At 39.1% G+C, this 24,297-nt stretch overlaps 1 protein-coding gene across 15 annotated transcripts in view; it reads right to left on the bottom strand.

Moving 5' to 3' along the window:
• The window catches only part of NSD1 (nuclear receptor binding SET domain protein 1), a 135,239-nt gene that overhangs the window by 77,430 nt on the left and 33,512 nt on the right, over positions 1-24,297 (bottom strand). For 14 of the 15 annotated variants that reach the window (XR_014241400.1, XM_082380496.1, XM_082380497.1 and 11 more), the window contains one exon: positions 3,441-3,576. Coding sequence is in view for 14 of the 15 variants with exons in the window: in XM_082380496.1 (XP_082236622.1) it covers positions 3,441-3,576 (136 nt within the window). In the remaining variant the exon portion in view is untranslated. Of the gene's footprint in view, positions 1-3,440; positions 3,577-7,437; positions 7,678-24,297 lie in introns of those variants that run through there. The other variant, XM_082380490.1, reaches the window with a different exon arrangement.

Here is a 24,297-nt window from a genome sequence, read left to right as displayed (position 1 = left end):
GCCTAGCTGCTCTGCAGCATGTGGGATCTTCCCAGACCAGGGCTCAAACCCGTGTCCCCTGCATTGGCAGGCAGATTCTCAACCACTGCGCCACCAGGGAAGCCCTAGGTCAGTTTTAAACAAGCTGACCTTAACTGCCTAAAGGACCTCCTGGTGAAAGCTTCAAGTATAGAGTTGGGATGCAGATCTGAAGCCTGGGGAAATACTAGCACTGTGGATATGAATTCAGTTTACTGATGACAGTTAAAACTCAAAAGTTAATAAGGATGGAAAGAAGGAGGAGAAGGAAAAGGAGAAGGAGGAGAAGAGAACATGAAAGTCAAGAACAAGATAGAGGGCTTCCCTGGTGGCGCAGTGGTTGAGAATCTGCCTGCCAATGCAGGGAACACGGGTTCGAGCCCTGGTCTGGGAAGATCCCACATGCCGCGGAGCTACTAGGCCCGTGAGCCACAACTGCTGAGCCTGCGCGTCTGGAGCCTGTGCTCTGCAACAAGAGAGGCCACGACAGTGAGAGGCCCGCGCACCGCGATGAAGAGTGGCCCCCGCTTGCCGCAACTGGAGAAAGCCCTCGCACAGAAACGAAGACCCAACACAAGCCAATCAATCAATCAATCAATCAATCAATCAATCAATCAATCAATAAAAGAACAAGATAGATAGTTACTATAAGGAAGAATTTTCCTGCACCAGACAACCATAAAATTAAAAACTAGTATCCACTGTATTACCAGGTCACTAATGACTCTGCTTAGAACACGGTTAGTGGAATAAAAAGAGAGAATGAGAAATTTCAGTGCGTTCAGAAATGAGTGGCCATCTGGAAGTGGAGAAAGTTGATGATTCCTCCAAGAGTGGTTATGAAGGGAAGGTGTGAGGAAGACAGAGTCATGGGTAGGAATTTTAGGACAAATAGGTTTATTCAAATATTAGTTCCCTTCAGTACTATAAAGAGCTACACTAATTCTATGCTCTAATAAACCAAGTTAAGAAGAATCTTTTTAAAAACTATTATTAGGGAATTCCCTGGTGGTCCAGTGGTTAAGACTCCACACTGCCACTGCAGGGGGCGTGGGCTCCATCCCTGGTCAGGGAACTAAGATCCCACATGCCTCACACAGCGGCAAACAACAACAACAACAACAACACTCTAGTCACCATCAATACTATATTCTCCTGGTATCTCTCTTCCATCTCTGATTTTCTCCCATCTCTTTCGCACACTCACGTCTCCTCCTTACAGACCTCAAATGTTGGCTTCCTCAGAGCCACCTTTTTTCTCACCGTATATTTTATCCCAAGGCCATCTCATCCATGCCCTACCCGTGGCTTTGACTAATATCAACAAGCAGATGTCACCTCTAACTTATAGATGTTCCAGTGCTCTCAGTAAATGAGAACACTATGTATGTACTGGTAAAGCTAAAAACTTGCGAACCAGCCTGAGATATAGAAACCTTAGACTTCATTCTCCCTCACTCCCCATTATCTGTCCATTAGCAAATCATATAGATTTTATCTCCTAAATAGTTCTCCATTCCCTATTCACAACTATAATCTCACCATAATCCCTGCAATGACCCTTTTGATTATCTCCTCTGATTTGTGTCCCCCTCCAAATCATTTTCCACACTGCACTCACAGTGAACTTTAAAAAACACCAATCAGATCACATCTCCCTCTGCTCATAGCTCTTCAATAGTATCCTATTATTCTTAGGAAAAAATACAAAATTGTTAATGAAGTCTACAAAATGCTGCATGATTTGACCTATATCTATTTCTCCAGCCTCATACTGTACCACCTTCCATCTCTCTATGGGCTGCAGCCTTTTCAGGGGTTGAACATATACTACTTTCTGTGCTTGGAACCATCTGCTTTTTTCCCTGGTTAATTCCTACTTGTCCTATCAGGTCTCAGATCAAAGATAATTTTACTAGCAAAATTGGCCCTGACTACCCCTGAACCAAAAGTCCAGGTTAGGTACCCCCACTAATATCACTGACTGTACATCAATATTCTGCCTTGAACACACCTCTCAGTTAACTAATTATCTATTTGTCTGATTACTTGCTGGTGCCTTCACCCTTTAACTGGACTCTAATTATACACAAAGGGAAGCAAAATGTTTTGCCAATTGCTGGATCCCAATACCTAGCATAGTACCTATAGAATGTACTTATTACTTGTTGAACAAATGGCATAGACCCAACTAGTGCATATAAAGAATACCACAATGAGTAAGAAACCATCAGTCTCACAGGCATAGGAAGAGTAGAGGGGGAGGACTAAAAGAATTTTCTACTAGTAGAATTTAAATGTCCAAACACATCACGAAGTTTGATATCATTTTCTTTAAACAGTGAGCTATAAAGGTCTTTGGGCACGTCACTATTAATATTCAAAATATAAAATAAAATCCAACATACTACTTGTAGCAAGTTATCCTACAGATAAATAGACATGAATACATGAAACACATAGTTATTCTTTATAGCACTGTTTTGTACGCACACACACGTGTATGTATATACGTATATATTTTATGTATAATCTTTCTAACACAAGATTAGAAACAACCTAAATATCCATCAACAGGGGAATGGTTATATAAAGTACACCATATTCAAAAAGAGGAAAATTATGGAGCTGTTTAAAAAAAAAAAAAACTTTTCAATGGAAAAATCTCCAAGAAGTGAAAAAACTGTAGAACAGGGGCTTCCCTGGTGGCACAGGGGTTAAGAATCCGCCTGCCAATGCGGGGGACACGGGTTCGAGCCCTGGTCCAGGAAGATCCCATATGCTGTGGAGCAACTAAGCCCATGTGCCACAACTACTGAGCCTGCGCTCTAGAGCCCGTGAGCCACAACTACTTAAGCCCACGCACCTAGAGCCCGAGCTCTGCAACAACAGAAGCCACCACAATGAGAAGCCCGCGCACGGCAACAAAGAATAGCCCCCACCCACCGCAACTAGAGAAAGCCCAATGAAGAGCCAACACAGCCAAAAATAAAAATTAGGGCTTCCCTGGTGGCGCAGTGGTTGAGAATCCGCCTGCCAATGCATGGGACACGGGTTCGAGCCCTGGTCTGGGAAGATCCCACATGCTGCGGAGCACCTAAGCCCGTGAGCCACAACTACTGAGCCTGCGCGTCTGGAGCCTGTGCTCCGCAACAAGAGAGGCCGCGACAGTGATAGGCCCACGCACCGTGATGAAGAGTGGCCCCCGCTCGCCGCAACTGGAGAAAGCCCTCGCACAGAAACGAAGACCCAACACAGCCAAAAATAAATTAAAAAAAAAAAAAAATCCAGAAAAGATAAAATACATAATAACAATTCATTAACGAAATGCTCAAAGGTAAAAAAGAATTATTACTAACGGAAACTGCAAGTTGATAATTCCATACTGTATTTTATCATGTATAATCAACTGCAAGTATTACCTTTCATTTTTGAGTGTGTGTTAATCAATGGATCAGAACAAATCCTGCAGGGCCACCAAGGGCGTCTCTTGAATTTTGCCCAGATGAGATCTCCAACTTCATACTTCAGCGGCGTAGCCTTTTTCTTGGGCTGACACTTGAGACAGACAAAACATGGGGCATCAATAAAAATCAGAACCTTTTGAAACAACATATCATCTTTCCACTAGCCTTCTGAGAAAGCATTACCAATGAATACTAGATAAAAACACTCCAGCTTAACCACAATTACAAAATAAGTACAATTAAAAATTACTTTGTCTTAACTATTTATAACACAGCCCTTTATACAGTCAGTAGTAGCTCTCAATTTACATTTGCTTTACATAAGTAAACTACCTACATTCTAGGAAAATAAATAAGCTATTTCAAATTTTTAAAGAGCTAAAAATTGAAATAATAGATAAACAGAATCATCCCAAGGAAAAGATATCTTTGCCCAAGTCCTTGGATCACAACACAACAGGGGTGGGGGGTGGGGGGTTGGGAGGGGAAGAAATTTAACAATGTCAAGAGACTCTGATCCCACTAGTGTTATATGCCAACTTTATCTCAATAAACTGGGGGAGGGGGGAGGGGGAGACTGTGGTCCCTTCTGCAGGTGATACTCTACATCCTTCTCAAACACAGACATTCTTATTAATTAATTAACAATAATGGCCTACTGAAATAATCCTGAAAGCTACAGGCTAGATTCTTGCAAAGTCAGCACAACTGACTTATATTTTTCCCAGGACATGCAAGAGAGGCTGCATCCAGAACAGTCCACTGCCCAACTCCAAGGAATACCATTCAAGCACAATACAATATGAATCAAGCTCCCTGGACATATCCAATGCAGAGACCCTGGCTGCATCTTTTCTCCAAAAATAATACCTAATTAATCTGCAATCCAAATGCTTCCATCTCAGCTCTAAACCCATACCCATGCCTTTAACACCGCATCAACAATACAGAGGTCTCCTGCCCTGAGAGGAAGATGGCTTTGTGTTTAGTAGGACTGAGCTCCCCGCCACCCATAAAGCACACAAAGGAGTTCACATGTGCTGAGCTGTTTCTGGGTAGCTAAAAGCAGCACCTAAGGTACTTGGACAAAGGACAACCTACTCCATTTACTCCAAGGGGGCATACAAATATTATGATTTTCTATAAATGCCATGTCCTGAAAAAGGCTTGGTGAGTTCCTCCCTCAGACTCAGTCGTCCCTCCTTAATGCCCAAAACAGTACCACCTAGTATATATTAAGCATCCAATAATGAATATGCTGAATGAATTGACTGAAATCATTCAAATAAAAATGATGAGTAATACCTGGGGCTCAAGGATATCAAAGTATTGGGCTCAATTCAATGATTTGTAAGTTACCATTCAACTTTAAGACTGTGCATTCAGAGAGAAGTAAATCTCACAGAATACCCTTACTGAAAAAATAGTGTCATTAGTTCTTCATGTATATAGAGTTACTAGGAAATGAGACAGAAACTACAACTTTTAAAACATTTTTTTTGAAAAGCAAGCCCCAAGGGGCCATTTTTGCCTGTTATCATTCTGTAAGTTATCAGAAAAAAAAATTACTTCAAAGCTAGTTGGCTTTGAAACTTTAAAACCATGATACCAAGATGGGATAGAAAAATCTTTTACATGCCCCTGTACTGAAAACTACAATTTGAGTAGGTTCCCATAAATTTCTGATATAATCTGATTTGTAATCATTTACTTGGCAATCATTGATAAATATGGACTTATTTATCTGAGTCCTAAACGACTTTAAATATACTACCATTTACTTGATGTTTGCTATATACCAGGCACTGTTCCTCCTTTAATCCTCTTAAGGTCGATACTATATTATTACTCCTATGTTACTATATACCTATAGTCATATAGTTATGTAGTAGGTGGCAGAGATAGGATTCAAACCTGGGCAGTCCAACTCAGGATCCCAAACTCTCAACTACTATCCAATAACAATAAAACCCCATGATTATTACATGCTTTATGACAAATTCAGCCATAATCAATCTATAACATGATACTGGTTCTGTCTTTGCCATATATTACTACTACAAAGTGACTGTAGTAGTAATATATCAGGAATATATCAGTGATCAGGAAGTAAAGCCATAAAACTCAAGGCTTCAATAATACATGGATAAGAAAGACCACGAGTGGTACCGCTTAAAGCCAGAAGCCAGAATCACACAACCACGCAAAGCAGTAATGAGTTGTCTTCTGACTCTATCACAAATTGTGCCACCTTAAACAAGTCAGTTAATTCAGCATCAGCACCCTAAGACATAATAAAACCAGGAAAGAAACACTTGCTCTACCATGAACCATGAAAATGAAAGTAACTATTAATTCTACTCCTAATATTTTAACCCAAAGGAAATAATCCAAAAAAGTAAAAGAACTGTAAAAAGATATCTAAAGCACTTATTTATGACAACAAAAAGTTAACATCCTAGACAACCTATGGAATGAGAGAAAATATCTGCAAACAATGTGACTCTATATTCCAAAATATACAAACAGCTCCTACAACTCAATGACAAAAAACAAAAAATGGGCAGAAGATCTAAATAGACATTTCTCCAAAGACATACAGATGGCCAACAGGCACATGAAAAAATGCTCAACATCACTAATTATTAGAGAAATGCAAATCAAAACTACAATGACGTACTATCTCACACCAGTCAGAATGGCCATCATTAAAAAGTCTACAGGGACTTCCCTGGTGGCGCAGTGGTTAACAATCTGCCTGCCAACGCAGGGGACAAGGGTTCGATCCCTGGTCCGGGAAGATCCCACATGCCGCAGAGCAACTAAGCCCGTGCGCCACAACTACTGAGCCTGCACTCTAGAGCCCGCGAGCCACAACCACTGAGCTCGCCTGACACAACTACTGAAGCCCACATGCCTAGAGCCCATGCTCTGCACCTCCACAACAAGAAAAGCCACCACAACGAGAAGCCTGCTTACCACAACGAAGAGCAGCCCCCGCTTGCCGCAAGTAGAGAAAGCCCACACACAGCAATGAAGACCCAACGCAACCAAAAATAAATAAATAAAAATAAAATTAGGGCTTCCTTGGTGGCGCAGTGGTTAAAAATCCGCCTGCCAATGCAGGGGACACGGGTTCGAGCCCTGGTCCGGGAAGATCCCACATGCCGCGGAGCAACTAAGCCCGTGTGCCACAACTACCGAGCCTGCGCTCTAGAGCCCGTGAGCCACAACTACTGAAGCCCGCACACCTGGAGCCCGTGCTCCGCGAAGAAAGAAGCCACTGCAATGAAAGCCCGCGTGCAGCAATGAAGACCCAATGCAGCCGTAAATTAATTAATTAAAAATATTAAAAAAAAAATTAAATTAAATTAAATTAAATTAAAAATTGGAAGGAAAAAAAAGAATGGATCAGATTCTACATAAAAAAAAAAAAATAATATGCCTGCCAATGCAGGGGACATGGGTTCAAGCCCTGGTCCAGGAAGATCCCACATGCCGCAGAGCAACTAAGCCCATGCGCCACAACTACTGAGCCTGTGCTATAGAGCCCGGGAGCCACAACTACTAAAGCCCACACACCTAGAGCTTGTGCTCCACAACAAAGAAAAGCCACCACAATGAGAAGCCCATGCACTGCAACAAAGAGTAGCCCCCACTCACTGCAACTAGAGAAAGCCTGCGTGCAGCAACAAAGACCCAACGTAGCCATAAATAAATAAATAAACAAACAAATAAGTGAATAGTCTACAAATAGTAAATGCTGGAGAGGGTGTGGAGAAAAGGGAACAACCCTCCTACACTGTTGGTGGGAATCTAAATTGGTGCAGCCACTATGGAAAACACTATGAAGGTTTCTCAAAAAACTCAAAATACAGTTGCCATATGATCCAGCAATCCCACTCCTGGGCAAATATCCGGAGAAAACTCCAATTTCAAAAGATATATGCACCTCAGTGTTCACTGCAGCACTATTTACAATAGCCAAGACATGGAAGCAACCTAAATGTCCGTCGACAGATGAACGGATAAAGATGCGGTACACATATAAAATGGAATTCCATTCAGCCATAAAAAAGAATGAAGTAATGCCATTTGCAGCAATCTGGATGGACCTAGAGAAAGACAAATATCATATGATATCACTTATATGCGGAATCTAAAAAATGATACAAATGAACTTATTTACAAAACAGAAACAGACTCACAGACATAGAAAACAAACTTATGGTCACCAAAGGGGAAAGGGGGGGGTGGATAAATTAGAAGTTTGGGATTAGCAGATACAAACTACTGTATATAAAATAGATAAACAAGGTCATACTGTATAGCACAGGGAACTATATTCAATACCTTGTAATAAACTAAATTAGAAAAGAATCAGAAAAAGAATGTGTGTTTGTGTATAACTGTATCACTTCGCTGTACACCAGAAACACAACATTGTAAATCACCTATACTTCAATTTTTTTTAAAAAGTTAACATCCAACAAGGGACCTGTTAAACAAATTATGCTGAACTCCATGAAATATGCAAAGTGCAGATGAAGTTATGGAATACTGAAAATGTAATACACAGCCACACATATGATATACCAACTATTTAGAAACTATGCCAAAACTATGATAAAAAAAAGTCACTGAGAAACACAAATAAAAAATAGTTTCATTAAATCAAAGGTATAATGGGTAAAGATTTTCATAAACCTGAGACATTAATTTCCTCCTTACTATGTAATTCATTTACCAGGATGACCAAATAAAACAATATATACAAACCTATTGGGGAAAAATGTCTATACAAATACATATTATTAATGAAGAGCAACATCCAAATCCAAGTGACCTTAATATATAAAAAATTAGAAACAGGCAAGAAGTCCAGACCAAAGTGAGGTTTCCAAACATGAAAATAGAGAAAATAACAACAAGGGAAAATTAAAGGTGGAAAAAAAAGCAATATGACTCTTCTCTTCAGAAGAGCTTAAAATCTCACCCGGGAAAGAAAAACTCCAAAATAACTCCTTGTAAAGCCCATAATTCAACTGAACACCTGCATACAAAGCTCAACAAGAAACACAAAGATGAATTCCTGATCCTAAGGCACTTGGAGAATATCAGGGAAGACTAGAGTGAAGAAATGTCATCTGAGCTTAGACTGGCCGGATAGGCACATTTCAGAACAGCTTTCCCTAATATCTCTATGTCCAGTTAGATGAAACATATTGGTGCTAACTCCCTGGTCGGGGAACTAAGATCCCGTATATCTGCGGGGCGTAGCCAAAAAACAAATTATAAAAAAATTAAAATTAAAAAAAAAAATGTTACACTAGAAAATATTTAACACAAAAGAAGGCAGTAACAAAGGATTAGAGGAACAAAAATACAAGACATAAAAAACAAAGAGCAAAATGACGGATATCAATCCTACCTTATCATTATTTACATAAAATGTATATGAATTTAAAATTCAAAGGCAGAAATTGACAGAAAAGATTAAAAAAAAATTACACAACTACACTGTCTAGAAGACACACTGCAGATCAAATTCAAAAAAGGGACTGAAAGTAAGAGGATGAAAAAGAAATAACATGCCAACAGTAACACACGGAAGGAAGTAATAAAAGTGGGGACATTACTACTGATTCCATACTAATAAAAAGGAGTATGAGAGCGGTAGCAACAGTTGTACACCAACAAATAGGATAACTCAGATGAAACAGACCAAGTCCTAAAAACACAAAACCTACCAAGACTAAATGACATAGAAACAGAATATGTGAATAGACCTATAACTAGTAAGGAGACTGATCAGTTGTGAGTAATCAAAAAATCTCCCCACAAAGAAAAGCCCTGTAGGGACTTCCCTGGTGGTCCAGTGGTTATAAGGTTCTGTGCTTCTAATGCAGGGGGCGCAGGTTAAATCCCTGGTCCGGAAACTATGGTCCCGCATGCCGTCAGGCGTGGCCAAAAAAAAAAAAAAAAGCCCTGGACCCAGTGGCTTCCCTGGTAAATTGTACCAAACATTTAAAGAACTAACACCACTCCTCAAACTTTTCGAAAAAATCTAAAGAGGAATAAACTCTCTAACTTACTCCTTGAGGACCGCATTACTGATACCAAAGTCAGACAAAGAAAAAGCTATAGACCAATATCCTTTTTTATAAGTATTTTTATTTATTTATTTATTTTTGGCTATGTTGGGTGTTCATTGCTGCGCTCAGGCTTTCTCTAGTTGCAGTGAGTGGGGGCTACTCTTCGTTGCAGTGCGTGGGCTTCTCATTACAGTGGCCTTTGCTGCAGAGTACAGGCTCCAGGCATTCAGGTTTCAGTAGTTGCAGCTCGCGGGCTCCAGAGTGCAGGCTCAGTAGTTGAGGCACACTGGCTTAGCTGCTCCGCGGCACGTGGGACCTTCCCGGACCAGGGCTCGAGCCCGTGTCCCCTGCACTGGCAGGCGGATTCTTAACCACTGAGCCACCAAGGAAGTCCTAGACCAATATCCTTTATAAAGACTGATGCAAAAATCCTCAACAAAATTCAGCAAAACAAGTTGAACATCATATTAAAAATCCATAATATAAATATCAATCACTATTTTGAACAGCTGAAACTAATATAATGCTATTATATCATTATATCTCAATTAAAAAAAAAACAACCAAAACAAAACACCATGACAAAGTGGGATTTATTACTGTAACACAGGACTGTTCAACACATGAAAACAGATAAATTTAATACACCACATTCACAGAATGAAGGATAAAAATCACATGATCATCACCACTGATGCAGAAAAGGCATTTAATAAAATTCAATGCTCATTCATGATAAAAAAATACTCAACAAACTAGGATTAGAAGAAAACTACCTGGGACTTCTCTGGTGGCGCAGTGGTTAAGAATCCACCTGCCAGTGCAGGGGACACGGGTTCGATCCCTGGTCTGTGAAGATCCCACATGCCGCGGAGCAACTAAGCCCATGCGCCACAACTACTGAGCCCGCACACCACAACTACTAGAGCCCGCGCGCCTAGAGCCCGTGCTCCAGAACAAGGGAAGCCACTGCAACGAGAAGCCTGCGTGCTGCAACAAAGAGGAGTCCCTGCTCGCCACAACTAGAGAAAGCCTGTGCACAGCAACAAAGACCTAACACAGCCAAAAATATAAATTAATTAATTAATTAATTGTTTTTTTAAAAGTGAGTATAGTAGAGAAAGGTGCCTGAGGACTAAGTCCTGAGGGGTAGAAACAGGTAAGGATTCTTTTTAAGCCCTGCTAGAATTGCTTGGCCAACAGATTCTCCAAAACTCCCTGGCTTGGGAATGGGCACTAAATTTGGGACAAGGATAGCATATCAGAATTTAGTCACAGAGTATTACATTTCAAAGCTATAGTTCTTTAAAAAAAAAAAAAAAAAAGCTATAGTCCTCTAAGCAACTTTCAGATTACCAGTTAATCTCCCACATATCCAGATTTTGGAAAGGGGGTACACTTTGGCTATTCGAAACAAATATTCTGGTACAATGGAAGTGTCTCTTCCCCCAACATTTATCCATCATGGTGTCATGAACTGTTAGTCTATTCAGAAACTGGGTACACTAACAAATTTGGTTTCATGAAAGCTATGGAGTTAACCCTAGGTTCTAGGGAAGGGTCACAGACCAAACTTCCTCTCTGCCTCCCTTGGCTCTGCCTTCAACCTTTCTAAGCACAAGTGAAAATGGAACCCACTTTTAATGTTTTATTACTGTGTGTTAGAAACATCCCCAGCTATTTTCTTTTTTTTTTTTTAATTTTTGTTTGTTTGTTTGTTTTTGTTTTTATTTTTGGCTGTGTTGGGTCTTCGTTGCTGCACGTGGGCTTTCTCTAGTTGCGGCGAGCCGGGGCTACTCTTTGTTGCAGTGCGCGGGCTTCTCATTGTCGTGGCTTCTCCTGTTGCAGAGCACGGGCTCTAGGCACGCAGGCTTCAGTAATTGTGGCACGTGGGCTCAGTAGTTGTGACTTGCGGGCTCTTGAGTGCAGACTCAGTAGTTGTGGCACACAGGTTTAGTTGCTCTGCGGCATGTGGGATCTTCCCGGGCCAGGGCTTGAACCCATGTCCCTTGCATTGGCAGGCAGATTCTTAACCACTGCGCCACCAGGGAAGCCCCCCCAGCTATTTTCAATTGAAGCATTCATAGTCATGTGTGAGTGCTCAAAATCATTCTCAGGTCCCCAGCCCTCTTCAAAGATAGTTTAAAAAAAAAACTAAAATAACTCTCCAACCCAGTCTCACAACAGTATTTCATTCAAGTCAGAATTGAAGAGGGTTAAAAGTGCATCTCAACCACATCACACACTGAGTAACTGCTAAGTAAAATAACTGTACTAAGTATAGTGATCTAGCCAGCTACATTTGGTCACAATAAAACTCAGGCACTTTGCTGAACACTTAATACTGAATTATCTCTGATGTCACAGTAGCTTCTAAGAATAGAGTAGGAGTGTGTTTTTCTCCATATCATGCATGCAAAAACTGAGGCAGAAATTAAGTCATTTGCCCAGGTTCACAAAACTAGTACTAAAATTTCAATGCAGGGAATCAAACCTGACTCCAATAAAAATGCTTTTAACATTGCACCAGTCTATTCCCAGAAGATAAACAAGAATTTTCTTCACACAGGATTCTACACTTTACATATGAATTTCCACAATATTTAAATATAACTCACATCCCCCCAAATATTTTGGAAATCCAATATTCCCCTATCAAGAACAACTAACTTAAGGGAATTTCCTGGCGGTCCAGTGGTTAGGACTCGGGGCTGTCACTGCCAGGACCCGGGTTCAATCCCTAGTCAGGGAACTAGCAAGATTCCACAAGCTGCACAGCGGGGCCAAAAAAACAAACAAACACACACACACATTAACTAACTTTAAAAAGTCTATTCACACAAGCAAAGCCACTGAAGCTGTTCTGCAGCTGTCAACACATTTTCTGGTTTGCCAAGAGCCTTTTCTTCAGCCATGGAGGGCAGTGACTAAAATCTCAGAAACAAGCAACTATACTTCAATTAAAAAAAAAGAAAAGAAAAAAAACCTCATAAATGATTTGAGAGAACATGGCATACTTTAGAAAAACAGTACTTTAAATGTAACTTAATCTCTTCACTTTTTAAATGATGGGAAGAAACGGAAATAATTTAGATGTTGGATACAGACTTGGCTAATTACAGAACACCTATACGTTTGAATGCTATACAGAAATTTTATACATATATACTAAGGGAAAAGGCATGTAATACAATGATCTCAAATCTTACAGAGATACATTTTCATACACAAACATACACAAAAAATGTCTGGAAGGATAGAGGTCAGAATGATAAATGGGTCTGTGGATACTGTCAAGTGATTTTTGGCTTATCTACATTTTCTAATTTTTGTACACTGAACATGTATTATGTGCACAGTTTTTTTTAATGAGATAATACATATCACAAAACCACCTTTTTAACCACTTTAAAGTATCCAATTTCATGGTTTTTAGTATATGCTGCATAATATTTTAAAGTAAATTTTAACACACATTTCCTTTCAAGGGAAAAATAAAAATGTATAGAAATGCAGCAAGACAGAATTTCCTACCACAGTGAGAAAAGTGCACCAAAGTAATAAGCATTATAATCCTCTGAACTGCCTGCCTTGAAAAAAATCTGAAAGTGCTTTGTCTCTGTGCCTAATTTGTATCATCTGTAAAATGGGGACAATTAATAATGCCTACTTCATAGGGCTCCTGGAAGTACTGAATAAGCTAATATGTAAACATTATTAATATGTTAAGTACCAGTAGCTGGTAATGTGTTAGCACTATAGGTGTTAACTTACATTATTTCAAAACCCTGATATCAGAAACTTGTTCTTCCTCCTCTATTCAAACCTGATTCTACCCTAAGTTGCAACATTTAAGGGTTCTATTTATTTTTTATGTTAATTATTAGTATAAAGGTATCATTTTAAGAGCACAGTGTAATGTTTAAAAACCTAGGCTCTCTGAAATCATACTTCACTTCATAAAGTTATAAAGCGCCTAACACATAGTTACAACTCAAAAAGCAACTGCTGTAATATTCACTGTATTTCTTTGAAAAGGTACATTTATTTAAACTACTTTAAGGATTAATATGGCAGTATAGGCACTTAACCTCCATTTAACACTTTGTTTACAAAAATATTTCAATTTCCAAATAACTGACCTAGAAATATTTAAATAGTAACACAATTCCAATGCTGTTACATGATTTATATGGTATTATAACATTAAAAATCAATGTCCTCTCTGAGGGATAAACTATTCCCAAACAGAATGTGAAAGACAGAGGGACCAAATGACTTGTCCAAGACTATGAGACAAAGCAGGGTAAGAAGATAAATACCTACACTATTCTGTGCATTTGCAATTCACTAAGTCTTTAAAGTCTTAATCCCTTATATACATTACATTTGCTTATAATTAAATGAGGAATTATACACACTGCCAGAATAGAGAAATGCATGGGCTTAATTTCTGCTATGCTCTTAAACCACCTGTGAGACTCTGGACAGTTACTTTACCTCTCTGAGCTTGTTTCTTTGCCTGTGAAAGTAGTATAATAATGCCTCCAATTTTGTAGCAGGCTGTTTCAACTGAACAACTCTATTTTTAATCGAGTACAAATTATCAAAAATAAATGATAGCTATGGGGGTCCAGTGATTAAGAATCTGCCTTCCAATGCAGGGGACGCGGGTTCGATCCCTGGTCGGGGAACTAAAACCCCACATGCCACAGGGCAACCAAGCTCACGTGCCACAGCTACATAGCCCATGTACCTCAACTAGAGAGAAGCCTGCGCGCCACAACGAAAGATCCCGAGTGCCGCAACTAAGACCTGACACAGCCATAAATAAATAAAATAAATAAATAAATATTTTAAGTAAATAAATGATAGCTATTTTTAGTCAGTGATTACAATTCTTCTACCTTACAAGAATTGTGATTTCCTTTCCCAGTCTCAACCCAAAACTGCAAAAGAAATATTCAACTCCAGAATAGTATAAAAAGTAAAATACTATTTTAAGCATTTGCATTACTCCCACCTCACTCACAGCCACATAGCCTAATAAATGCATGTGTGTATTCTAGTTGTCAAAGATCTTTTAACATCCATTATATCATATGAATCTCAAAAACAACCAAGTAAGGTAGGCAGCACAGATTTTATTATCCCATATTTACAGCAGACAAGGAAACAGAGGCTCAGAGTGACCCTGTCAGAAGTCTAGAGGCCTTTAAGAAAAGGCAGGGATTAGAGGCCAGCATCTTCTGAACCCTACTCCACCACACCAACCACAGAACAAAAGAGTGAACTAGAGTACTTGAAGTCTCCTCCCACCAATCCTCTCTACCTGGTAGATGGGAGTCAGAGCTAGGTCTATTAACTTGCACTGAGAAGAAAGGGGGATCTGAGACTGAGGTAAGAAAATCTAGCAACGAGTAGTTAGATAAATGGTTTCTGGCAGCATTACAATTTTAGCCTGCAGCAAGCTAAGGCAAAAGACTAAAGATTATTGTGTAAAACTTAATTGTTACTAAGAAATGACCCTTGCTTATTGGCTACATCCAGGAACAATATATCAAAGAGAAAGCATGGACAATAGATCAAAGGGATCACTGAAGTCTTGGAAAAGGACAGCGTAAAAGCAGGGAATTGGTCCAATGAAAGCTGGAAAGCAGAGCAGCTGCTAGGTTGGTCATGGAAACTGGTGTACTGAGGACCACACGGTAAGGTTGAGGCTAAGGAGACTATTAGTGAAAGCCCAGCCTGGATGTAGCATGAAGCTGCTCACAGAGGGCAGCCTGCTCAAGAGGTAGAACAGAAACATGCAGGCCAAGGCTTTCCTGCTAGCCCAGGCCTTTGGCTTTATGCCATAAGAATTTTCAGACCCACAAGAAAACAGGGTTGGTGACAGTGCAGAACACAGGCCTGAAAGGATGCAGCCCTCTACAACCCCAGAAGGCTTAAAGCAGGGAGGAGAGTTGTACTCTCTGGCCTGACACAACAAAAGAAATTGTTGTATGCTGTTATGCCTGTATGTTATACTGGAACTGAATGATTTAAACATTAGTTTGGGGCTATCCTTGGGCTCTTAATCTGGAGAATTTCAAAACACTGACCTTAGGCCTTTTCCCTACAACAGAAAATCTAGTGCCAAATCACTCCAACATAAATCAATTTTATTCTGCATAGTCTTTCTGGCCATAAATTTTTCTTTCAATGTTTGAGAATCTACTATGCACCCAGCAATTCTCATTTATCATTACATTATATAACTGTTGGGTATGACCTGGGGCTTATTTTTCCTCTGACTTCTGCTTTAGTCTGAGCCTTTCAGGGATTTGTTTCTGAGTGCTAGAGGAAGCAGATCAATGGTTCTCAACCCCGGCTGTACATCAGAATCACCTGAGGAGTTATAAAATACAGAACCTCCTACCCACCCACAGGCCTGGAGATTCTGATTCAGTATGTATGGGGAGAGGCTCTTGGCATCTAATTTTTTTAAAAAAGCTCCACAGGTGATTCTGATGAACGGCCAGGGTTGAAAACAAATGCATCATATAGCTAGTTAGTATTTTATTGTAATTACAGGCCTGAGTGAGTTTGTTTTTGGGGAGAGAAGAGGTAAGACAGGATAATAAAAAAAGAGGTATCCTGACACAAGCAAGAGGTAACTGACTATATAATTTCAATAGTCACACAGGAAAAAGGAAGGATTTATCTGATACCCCAAGTACCAGAAACTGCTAAGAATATTTATATATTTTGTTTTTCTTTTAAACCTCATACTGACAATGAGGCAGGTATTAATTACTATCTCCTTGTTATAGGTGTAGAATCTGAGGCTCAGAAATGGGAAGTGAGCTGGCCAATTGCCAAACAGAGCCATGTCTGTGCTCTGTTTAATTGCCTGTGCTCTTTACACTAGGTCACAACACAGAAAAATAAATAAAAACATCAGCCTTTAGTATTGGTAACTGTACTTAACCTCAACACAATTAGTGACCTTACTCTCTTCATTCAATAAGGGAATTCTGCTCATAAACTCTCACCAGGCAAATGTTCCTCACAACACCTTTACAGTATAATTCAATTAACGGAAGATGCCTCAGTCTCTTCAAAAAAACCAGACACATCACATACATCTATGCTCCTTATTGTACTTCTTTACCTGGGTCAAAACTAATCAATGCTGTTAAAAGGCAAGTCACCAACAGATAATACTAAACTTAAGTCTAGAGTTAGCTCATGTTTAAAACAAAGATGCCTTCAGAAAACACAGTAAAACTATTTGTATATAGTCTTTTGCAATTAAAACAAGAGCAATTTTTACTCACTCTAAACTTTACATGTACCTTAAAAAAAAAAAAAGCTCTTTGCCACACCTAAGTGATTTCCTCAAGACAACAAAAAGACTAGAACATCTGGCCTTCTATTCTAGTGTCTTTTCCCTAAAGCCACGTTGTCTTTCCAGTCTTAGTATCATACAACCCCATCCGTCTCATACAATGGAGAGCCCAGGATGCAAGAATTTTGGTACAGGCTGTGGTGACCTACAGACCTCATACCTGGATTATTTTGAAGCAAATCCCCAGATATCATTCATAATATTTCAGTATGTATCTCCAAAGAAATTTTTAATTAACATTAATTATCTACTACTAGACTATTCTAAAGAACAGAAATAATTTCAGGACAGCCCAAACATAGGTAAGTGGCTTCCTTCCCCCTTGCCTCCTCCACATGTGACACCAAGCTTTCTCCCCCTCTAACAATGTATTTTACATTTATTGGTTTAGGTGATCTCTCCCACTGGACTTCTCAAAATCCTTCTGTTGAAACTCCATCCCAGGGACTTCCCTGGTGGTCCAGGGGTTAAGAATCTGCCTTCCAATGCAGGGGACACAGGTTCGATCCCTGGTATGGGAACTAAGATCCCACATGCTGCGGGGGCAACTAAGCCCTTAACACCACATCTAGAGAGCCCTCATGCCGCAACTACTGAGCCCATGCACTCTGCCACAACTAGAGAGAAGCCTGCACGCTGCAACGAAGACCCCGTGTGCTGCAACTAAGTCCCGACACCGCCAAATAAATAAATAAATAAATATTTTAAAAAGAGAAAAAAAAGAAGAAAGAAAGAAACTCCATCCCAAAGGTAGTTTCCATTGTGTTCCTCAGAAAGAGTGTCCTGGAGAGTCCCCTCAGGGGCTGCCCAAGAGAGTGAGAAGAAAACCTGCCTGCTCTCTATACCAAATTAAAGCAGCTCCATCTTTTTTCTGTTCTATACTTGTGTTCTGTATGAGATTCCATTTGAAGCTTAAAAGTAAAAAACAGAAAACCAAGTCCAAGGGACTTCCCTGGTGGTCCAGTGGTGAAGAATCTGCCTTCCAATGCAGGGGATGTGGGTTCGATCCTTGGTCGGGGAACTAAGATCCCACATGCCGCAGGGCAACTAAGCCTGAGTGCTGCAACTACTGAGCCCACGCACCTCAACGAGAGAGCCTGCATGCCGCAAATAAGACCCGGCACAGCCAAATAAATAAATAAATATTTTGTTAAAAATAAAATAAAATAGATAGGGAATTCCCTGGCAGTCCAGTGGTTAGAACTCTGCTCTCACTGCTGAGGGCCCAGGTTCAATCCCTGGTCTGGGAACTAAGATACCATAAGCTGTGCAGTGCAGGAAAAAAAAAAAAAAGAAATAGATTACCAACAAGGACCTACTGTATAGCACAGGGAACTCTGCTCAGTGCTCTGTAATAACCTAAATGGGAAAAGAATTTGAAAAAGAATAGATACATGTATATGTATAACTGAATCACAACATTGTTTATCAACTCCACTCCAATATAAAATACATTTTTTAAAAAATCCAGTTATAAAATCTTTTTGTATTAAAAAAAGGCACGGGGACAAGCCTCTTAGATAGCCTCATCCACCAGAGGGCAGACAGCAGAAGAAAGAAGAACTATAGTCCTGCAGCTTGTGGAACAAAAACCACATTCACAGAAAGACAGACAAGATGAAAAGGCAGAGGGCTACATACCAGATGAAGGAACAAGATAAAACCCCAGAAAACAACTAAATGAAGGGGAGATAGGAAACCTTCCAGTAAAAGAATTCAGAAAAATGATAGTGAAGATGATCCAGGACCTGGGAAAAAGAATGGAGGCAAAGACAAAGAAGATGCAAGAAATGTTTAACAAACGCCTAGAAGAATTAAAGAACAAACAAACAGAGATGAACAATACAATATCTGAAATGAAAAATACACTAGAAGGAATCAGTAGCAGAATATCTGAGGCAGAAGAAAGGATAAGTGACCTGCAAGACAGAATGGTGGAATTCTCTGCCGTGGAACAGAATAAAGAAAAAAGAATGAAAAGAAATGAAGACAGCCTAAGAGACCTCTGGGACAACATTAAACGCAACAAAATTCTCATTATAGGGGTCCCAGAAGGAGAAGAGACAGAGAAAGGACCAGAGAAAACATTTGAAGAGATTATAGTCGAAAACTTCCCTAACATGGGAAAGGAAAGCACAGCGAGTCCGAGGCAGGATAAATGCAAGGAGAAACATGCCAAGACACATAGTAATCAAATTGACAAAAATCAAAGACAAAGAAAAATTATTGAAAGCAACAAGGGAAAAACGACAAATAACATACAAGGGAACTCCCATAAGGTTAACAGCTGATTTCTCAGCAGAAACTCTACAAGCCAGAAGGGAGTGGCATGATATATTTAAAGTGATGAAAGGGAAGAATCTACAACCAAGATTACTCTACCAAGCAAGGATCTCATTCAGATTTGATGGAGAAATCAAAAGCTTTACAGACAAGCAAAAGCTAAGAGAATTCAGCACCACCAAACTAGCTCTACAACAAATGCTAAAGGAACTTCTCTAAGTGGGAAACACAGAGAAGAAAAGGACCTACAAAAACAAACCCATAACAATAAAGAAAATGGTAATAGGAACATACATATCGATAATTACCTTAAACGTGAAAGGATTAAATGCTCCAACCAAAAGACACAGGCTTGCTTGAATGGATACAAAAACAAGACCCATATATATGCTGTCTACAAGAGACCCACTTCAGACCTAGGGACACATACAGACTGAAAGTGAGGGGATGGAAAAAGATATTCCATGCAAATGGAAATCAAAAGAAAGCTGGAGTAGCAATATTCATATCAGATAAAATAGAGTTTAAAATAAAGAATGCTACAAGGGACAAGGAAGGACACTACATAATGATCAAGGGATCAATCCAAGAAGAAGATATGACAATTACAAATATACATGCACCTAACATAGGAGCACCTCAATACATAAGGCAACTGCTAACAGCTATAAAACAGGAAATCGACAGTAACACAATAATAGTGGGGGACTTTAACTCCTCACTTACACCAATGGACAGATCCTCCAAACAGAAAATTAATAAGGAAACACAAGCTTTAAATGACACAACAGACCAGACAGATTTCATTGATATTTATAGGACATTCCATCCAAACACAGCAGATTACACTTTCTTCTCAAGTGCACATGGAACATTCTCCAGGATAGATCACATCTTGGGTCACAAATCAAGCCTCAGTAAATTTAAGAAAATTGAAATCATATCAAGCATCTTTTCTGACCACAACACTATGAGATTAGAAGTCAATTAAAAGGAAAAAAAAAAAACCACAAACACATAGAGACTAAACAATACGTTACTAAATAACCAAGAGATCACTGAAGAAATCAAAGAGGAAATCAAAAAATACCTACAGACAAATGACAACGAAGACACGATGATCCAAAACCTATGGGATGCAGCAAAAGCAGTTCTAAGAGGGAAGAAGTTTATAGCAATACAAGCCTACCTCAAGAAACAAGAAAAATCTGAAATAAACAATCTAACCTGACACCTAAAGGAACTAGAGAAAGAACAAACAAAACCCAAAGTTAGTAGAAGGAAAGAAATCATAAAGATCAGAGCAGAAATAAATGGAATAGAAACAAAGAAAACAATAGCAAAAATCAATAAAAAGAAAAGCTGGTTCTTTGAGAAGATAAACAAAATCGATAAACCATTAGCCAGAATCATCAAGAAAGAGAGGGAGAGGACTCAAATCAATAAAATTAGAAATGAAAAAGGAGAAATTACAGGCTTCCCTGGTGGCACAGTGGTTCAGAATCTGCCTGCCAGTGAAGGGGACACGGGTTCAAGCTCTGGTCCAGGAAGATCCCACATGCCATGGAGCAACTAAGCCTGTGCGCCACAACTACTGAGCCTGCGCTCTAGAACCCGCGAGCCACAACTACTGAAGCCCGTGCACTTAGAGCCCGTGCTCCGCAACAAGAGAAGCTACCACAGTGAGAAACCCCCACTCACCACAACCAGCGAAAAGCCTGCACAGAGCAACGAAGACCCGACGCAGCCAGAAACAATAAATAAATAAAATAATGAAATAAATTTTTCAGAAAAAGAAGTTACAACAGACACTGCAGAAATACAAAGCATCCTAAGAGACTACTACAAGCAACTCTATGCCAATAAAATGGACAACCTGGAAGGAATGGACAAATTCTTAGAAAGGTATAACCTTCCAAGACTGAACCAGGAAGAAATAGAAAATATGAACAGACCAATCACAAGTACTGAAATTGAAACTGTGATTAAAGATCTTCCAACAAATGAAAGTCCAGAACCAGATGGCTTCACAGGTGAATTCTCTCAAACATTTAGAGAAGAACTAACACCCATCCTTCTCAAACTCTTCCAAACAATTGCAGAGGAAGGAACACTCCCAAACTCATTCTATGAGACCACCATCACCTTGATATCAAAACCAGACAAAGATACTACAAAAAAAGAAAATTACAGACCAATTATCACTGATGAATATAGACGCAAAAATTCTCAACAAAATACTAGCAAACAGAATCCAACAACACATTAAAAGGATCATACACTATGATCAACTGGGCTTTATCCCAGGGATGCAAGGATTCTTCAGTATATGCAAATCAATCAATGCGATACACCATATTAACAAATTGAAGGATAAAACCCATATGATCATCTAAATAGATGCAGAAAAAGCTTTTGACAGAATTCAACACCAATTTATGATAAAAACTCTCCAGAAAGTGGGCAGAGAGGGAACCTACCTCAACATAATAAAGGCCATATACGACAAACCCACAGCAAACATCATTCTCAATGGTGAAAAACTGAAAGTATTTCCTCTAAGATCAGGAACGAGACAAGGATGTCCACTCTCATCACTATTATTCAACATAGTTCTGGAAGTTTTAGTCACAGCAATCAGAGAAGAAAAACAAATAAAAGGAATCCAAATCAGAAAAGAAGAAGTAAAACTGTCACTGTTTGCAGATGACATGATACCACACATAGAGAATCCTAAAGATGCCACCAGAAAACTACTAGAGCTAATCTACAAATTTGGTAAAGTTGCAGGATACAAAATTAATGCACAGAAATCTCTTGCATTCCTATACACTAATGATGAAAAATCTGAAAGAGAAATTAAGGAAACACTCCCATTTACCACTGCAACAAAAAGAATAAAATACCTAGGAATAAACCTACCTAGGAAGACAAAAGACCTGTATGCAGAAAACTATAAGACACTGATGAAAGAAATTAAAGATGATACCAACAGATGGAGAGATATACCATGTTCTTGGATTGGAAGAATCAATATTGTGAAAATGACTATACTACCCAAAGCAATCTACAGATTCAATGCAATCCCTATCAAATTACCAATGGCATTTTATACAGAACTAGAACAAAAAAATCTTAAAATTTGTATGGAGACACAAAAGACCCCGAATAGCCAAAGCAGTCTTGAGGGAAAAAAACAGAGCTGGAGGAATCAGACTCCCTGACTTCAGACTATACTACAAAGCTACAGTAATCAAAACAATATGGTACTGGCACAAAAACAGAAATATAGATCAATGGAACAGGATAGAAAGCCCAGAGATAAACCCACACACCTATGGTCAACTAATCTATGACAAAGGAGGCAAAGATATACAATGGAGAAAAGACAGTCTCTTCAATAAGTGGTGCTGGGAAAACTGGACAGCTACATGTAAAAGAATGAAATTAGAACACTCCCTAACACCATACACAAAATTAAACTCAAAATGGATTAGAGACCTAAATGTAAGACCAGACACTATAGAACTGTTAGAGGAAAACATAGAAGAACTCTCTTTGACATAAATCACAGCAAGATCTTTTTTGATCCACCTCCTAGAGTAATGGTAATAAAAACAAAAATAAACAAATGGGGCCTAATGAAACTTAAAAGCTTTTGCAAAGCAAAGGAAACTACAAACAAGAAGAAACAACAACCCTCAGAATGGGAGAAAATATTTGCAAACAAATCAACGGACAAAGGATTAATCTCCAAAATATAAAAACAGCTCATTCAGCTCAATATTAAAGAAACAAACAACCCAATCCAAAAATGGGCAGAAGACCTAAATAGACATTTCTCCAAAGAAGACACACAGACGGCCATGAAGCACATGAAAAGATGCTCAACATCACTAATTATTAGAGAAATGCAAATCAAAACTACAATGAGGTATATCACCTCACACCAGTTAGAATGGGCATCATCAGAAAATCTACAAACAACAAATGCTGGAGAGGGTGTGGAGAAAAGGGAACCCTCTTGCACTGTTGGTGGGAATGTAAATTGATACAGCCACTATGGAGAACAATATGGAGGTTCCTTAAAAAACTAAAAGTAGAATTACCATATGACCCAGCAATCCCACTACTGGGCATATACCCAGAGAAAACCGTAATTCAAAAAGACACATGCACCCGAATGTTCATTGCAGCACTATTTACAATAGCCAGGTCATGGAAGCAACCTAAATGCCCATCAACAGAGGAATGGATAAAGAAGATGTGGTACATATATACAATGGAATATTACTCAGCCATAAAAAGGAACGAAATTGAGTCATTTGTTGAGACGTGGATGGATCTAGAGACTGTCATACAGAGTGAAGTAAGTCAGAAAGAGAAAAACAAATATCGTATATTAATGCATGTATGTGGAACCTAGAAAAATGGTACAGATGAGCCGGTTTGCAGGTCAGAAGTTGAGACACAGATGTAGAGAACAGACATATGGACACCAGGGGGGGACAACTGCGGTGGGGTGGGGATGGTGGTGTGCTGAATTGGGCGATTGGGATTGACATGTATACACTGATGTGTATAAAATTGATGACTAATAAGAACCTGCAGTATAAAAAAACAAACAAACAAAACAACTAATACTAAACTTTCATTGGGTTATTTGTATGGAAATATGTTAATATAAATGTTTCAGACATTACATGAAATTTCTAAAAATCTTATATGTTCTGGTATAATGTTATAAGTCATAATCCTAGTTATTACTTTAAAATGTATATCTCAGAAATAACTAATTTTCTTGTCAACTGCATTATTATGAACTTTCATCAAATCTTTAACCGTGGTCATTTTTAAGTCTTTTGTCATTTACAGACAGTTCTGGGTGTACTCTGATGCTTTTGCAAATCTGTTCCTATAAAAGGGTTTCATCTTCAAGGAATTCATGGAAAAGACTCTGACAAGTACAGGTTTCTGGTAACTGACTGTACTGCTGAACTGAATGAATAAGCATTTTCAGAACTCTAATGAAAAACTGATGAAT

This window comes from Balaenoptera borealis, assembly GCF_965194805.1.
Source record: "Balaenoptera borealis genome assembly, chromosome: 2".
NCBI lineage: Eukaryota > Metazoa > Chordata > Mammalia > Artiodactyla > Balaenopteridae > Balaenoptera > Balaenoptera borealis.
This window is presented reverse-complemented; position numbering and strand designations above follow the sequence as displayed.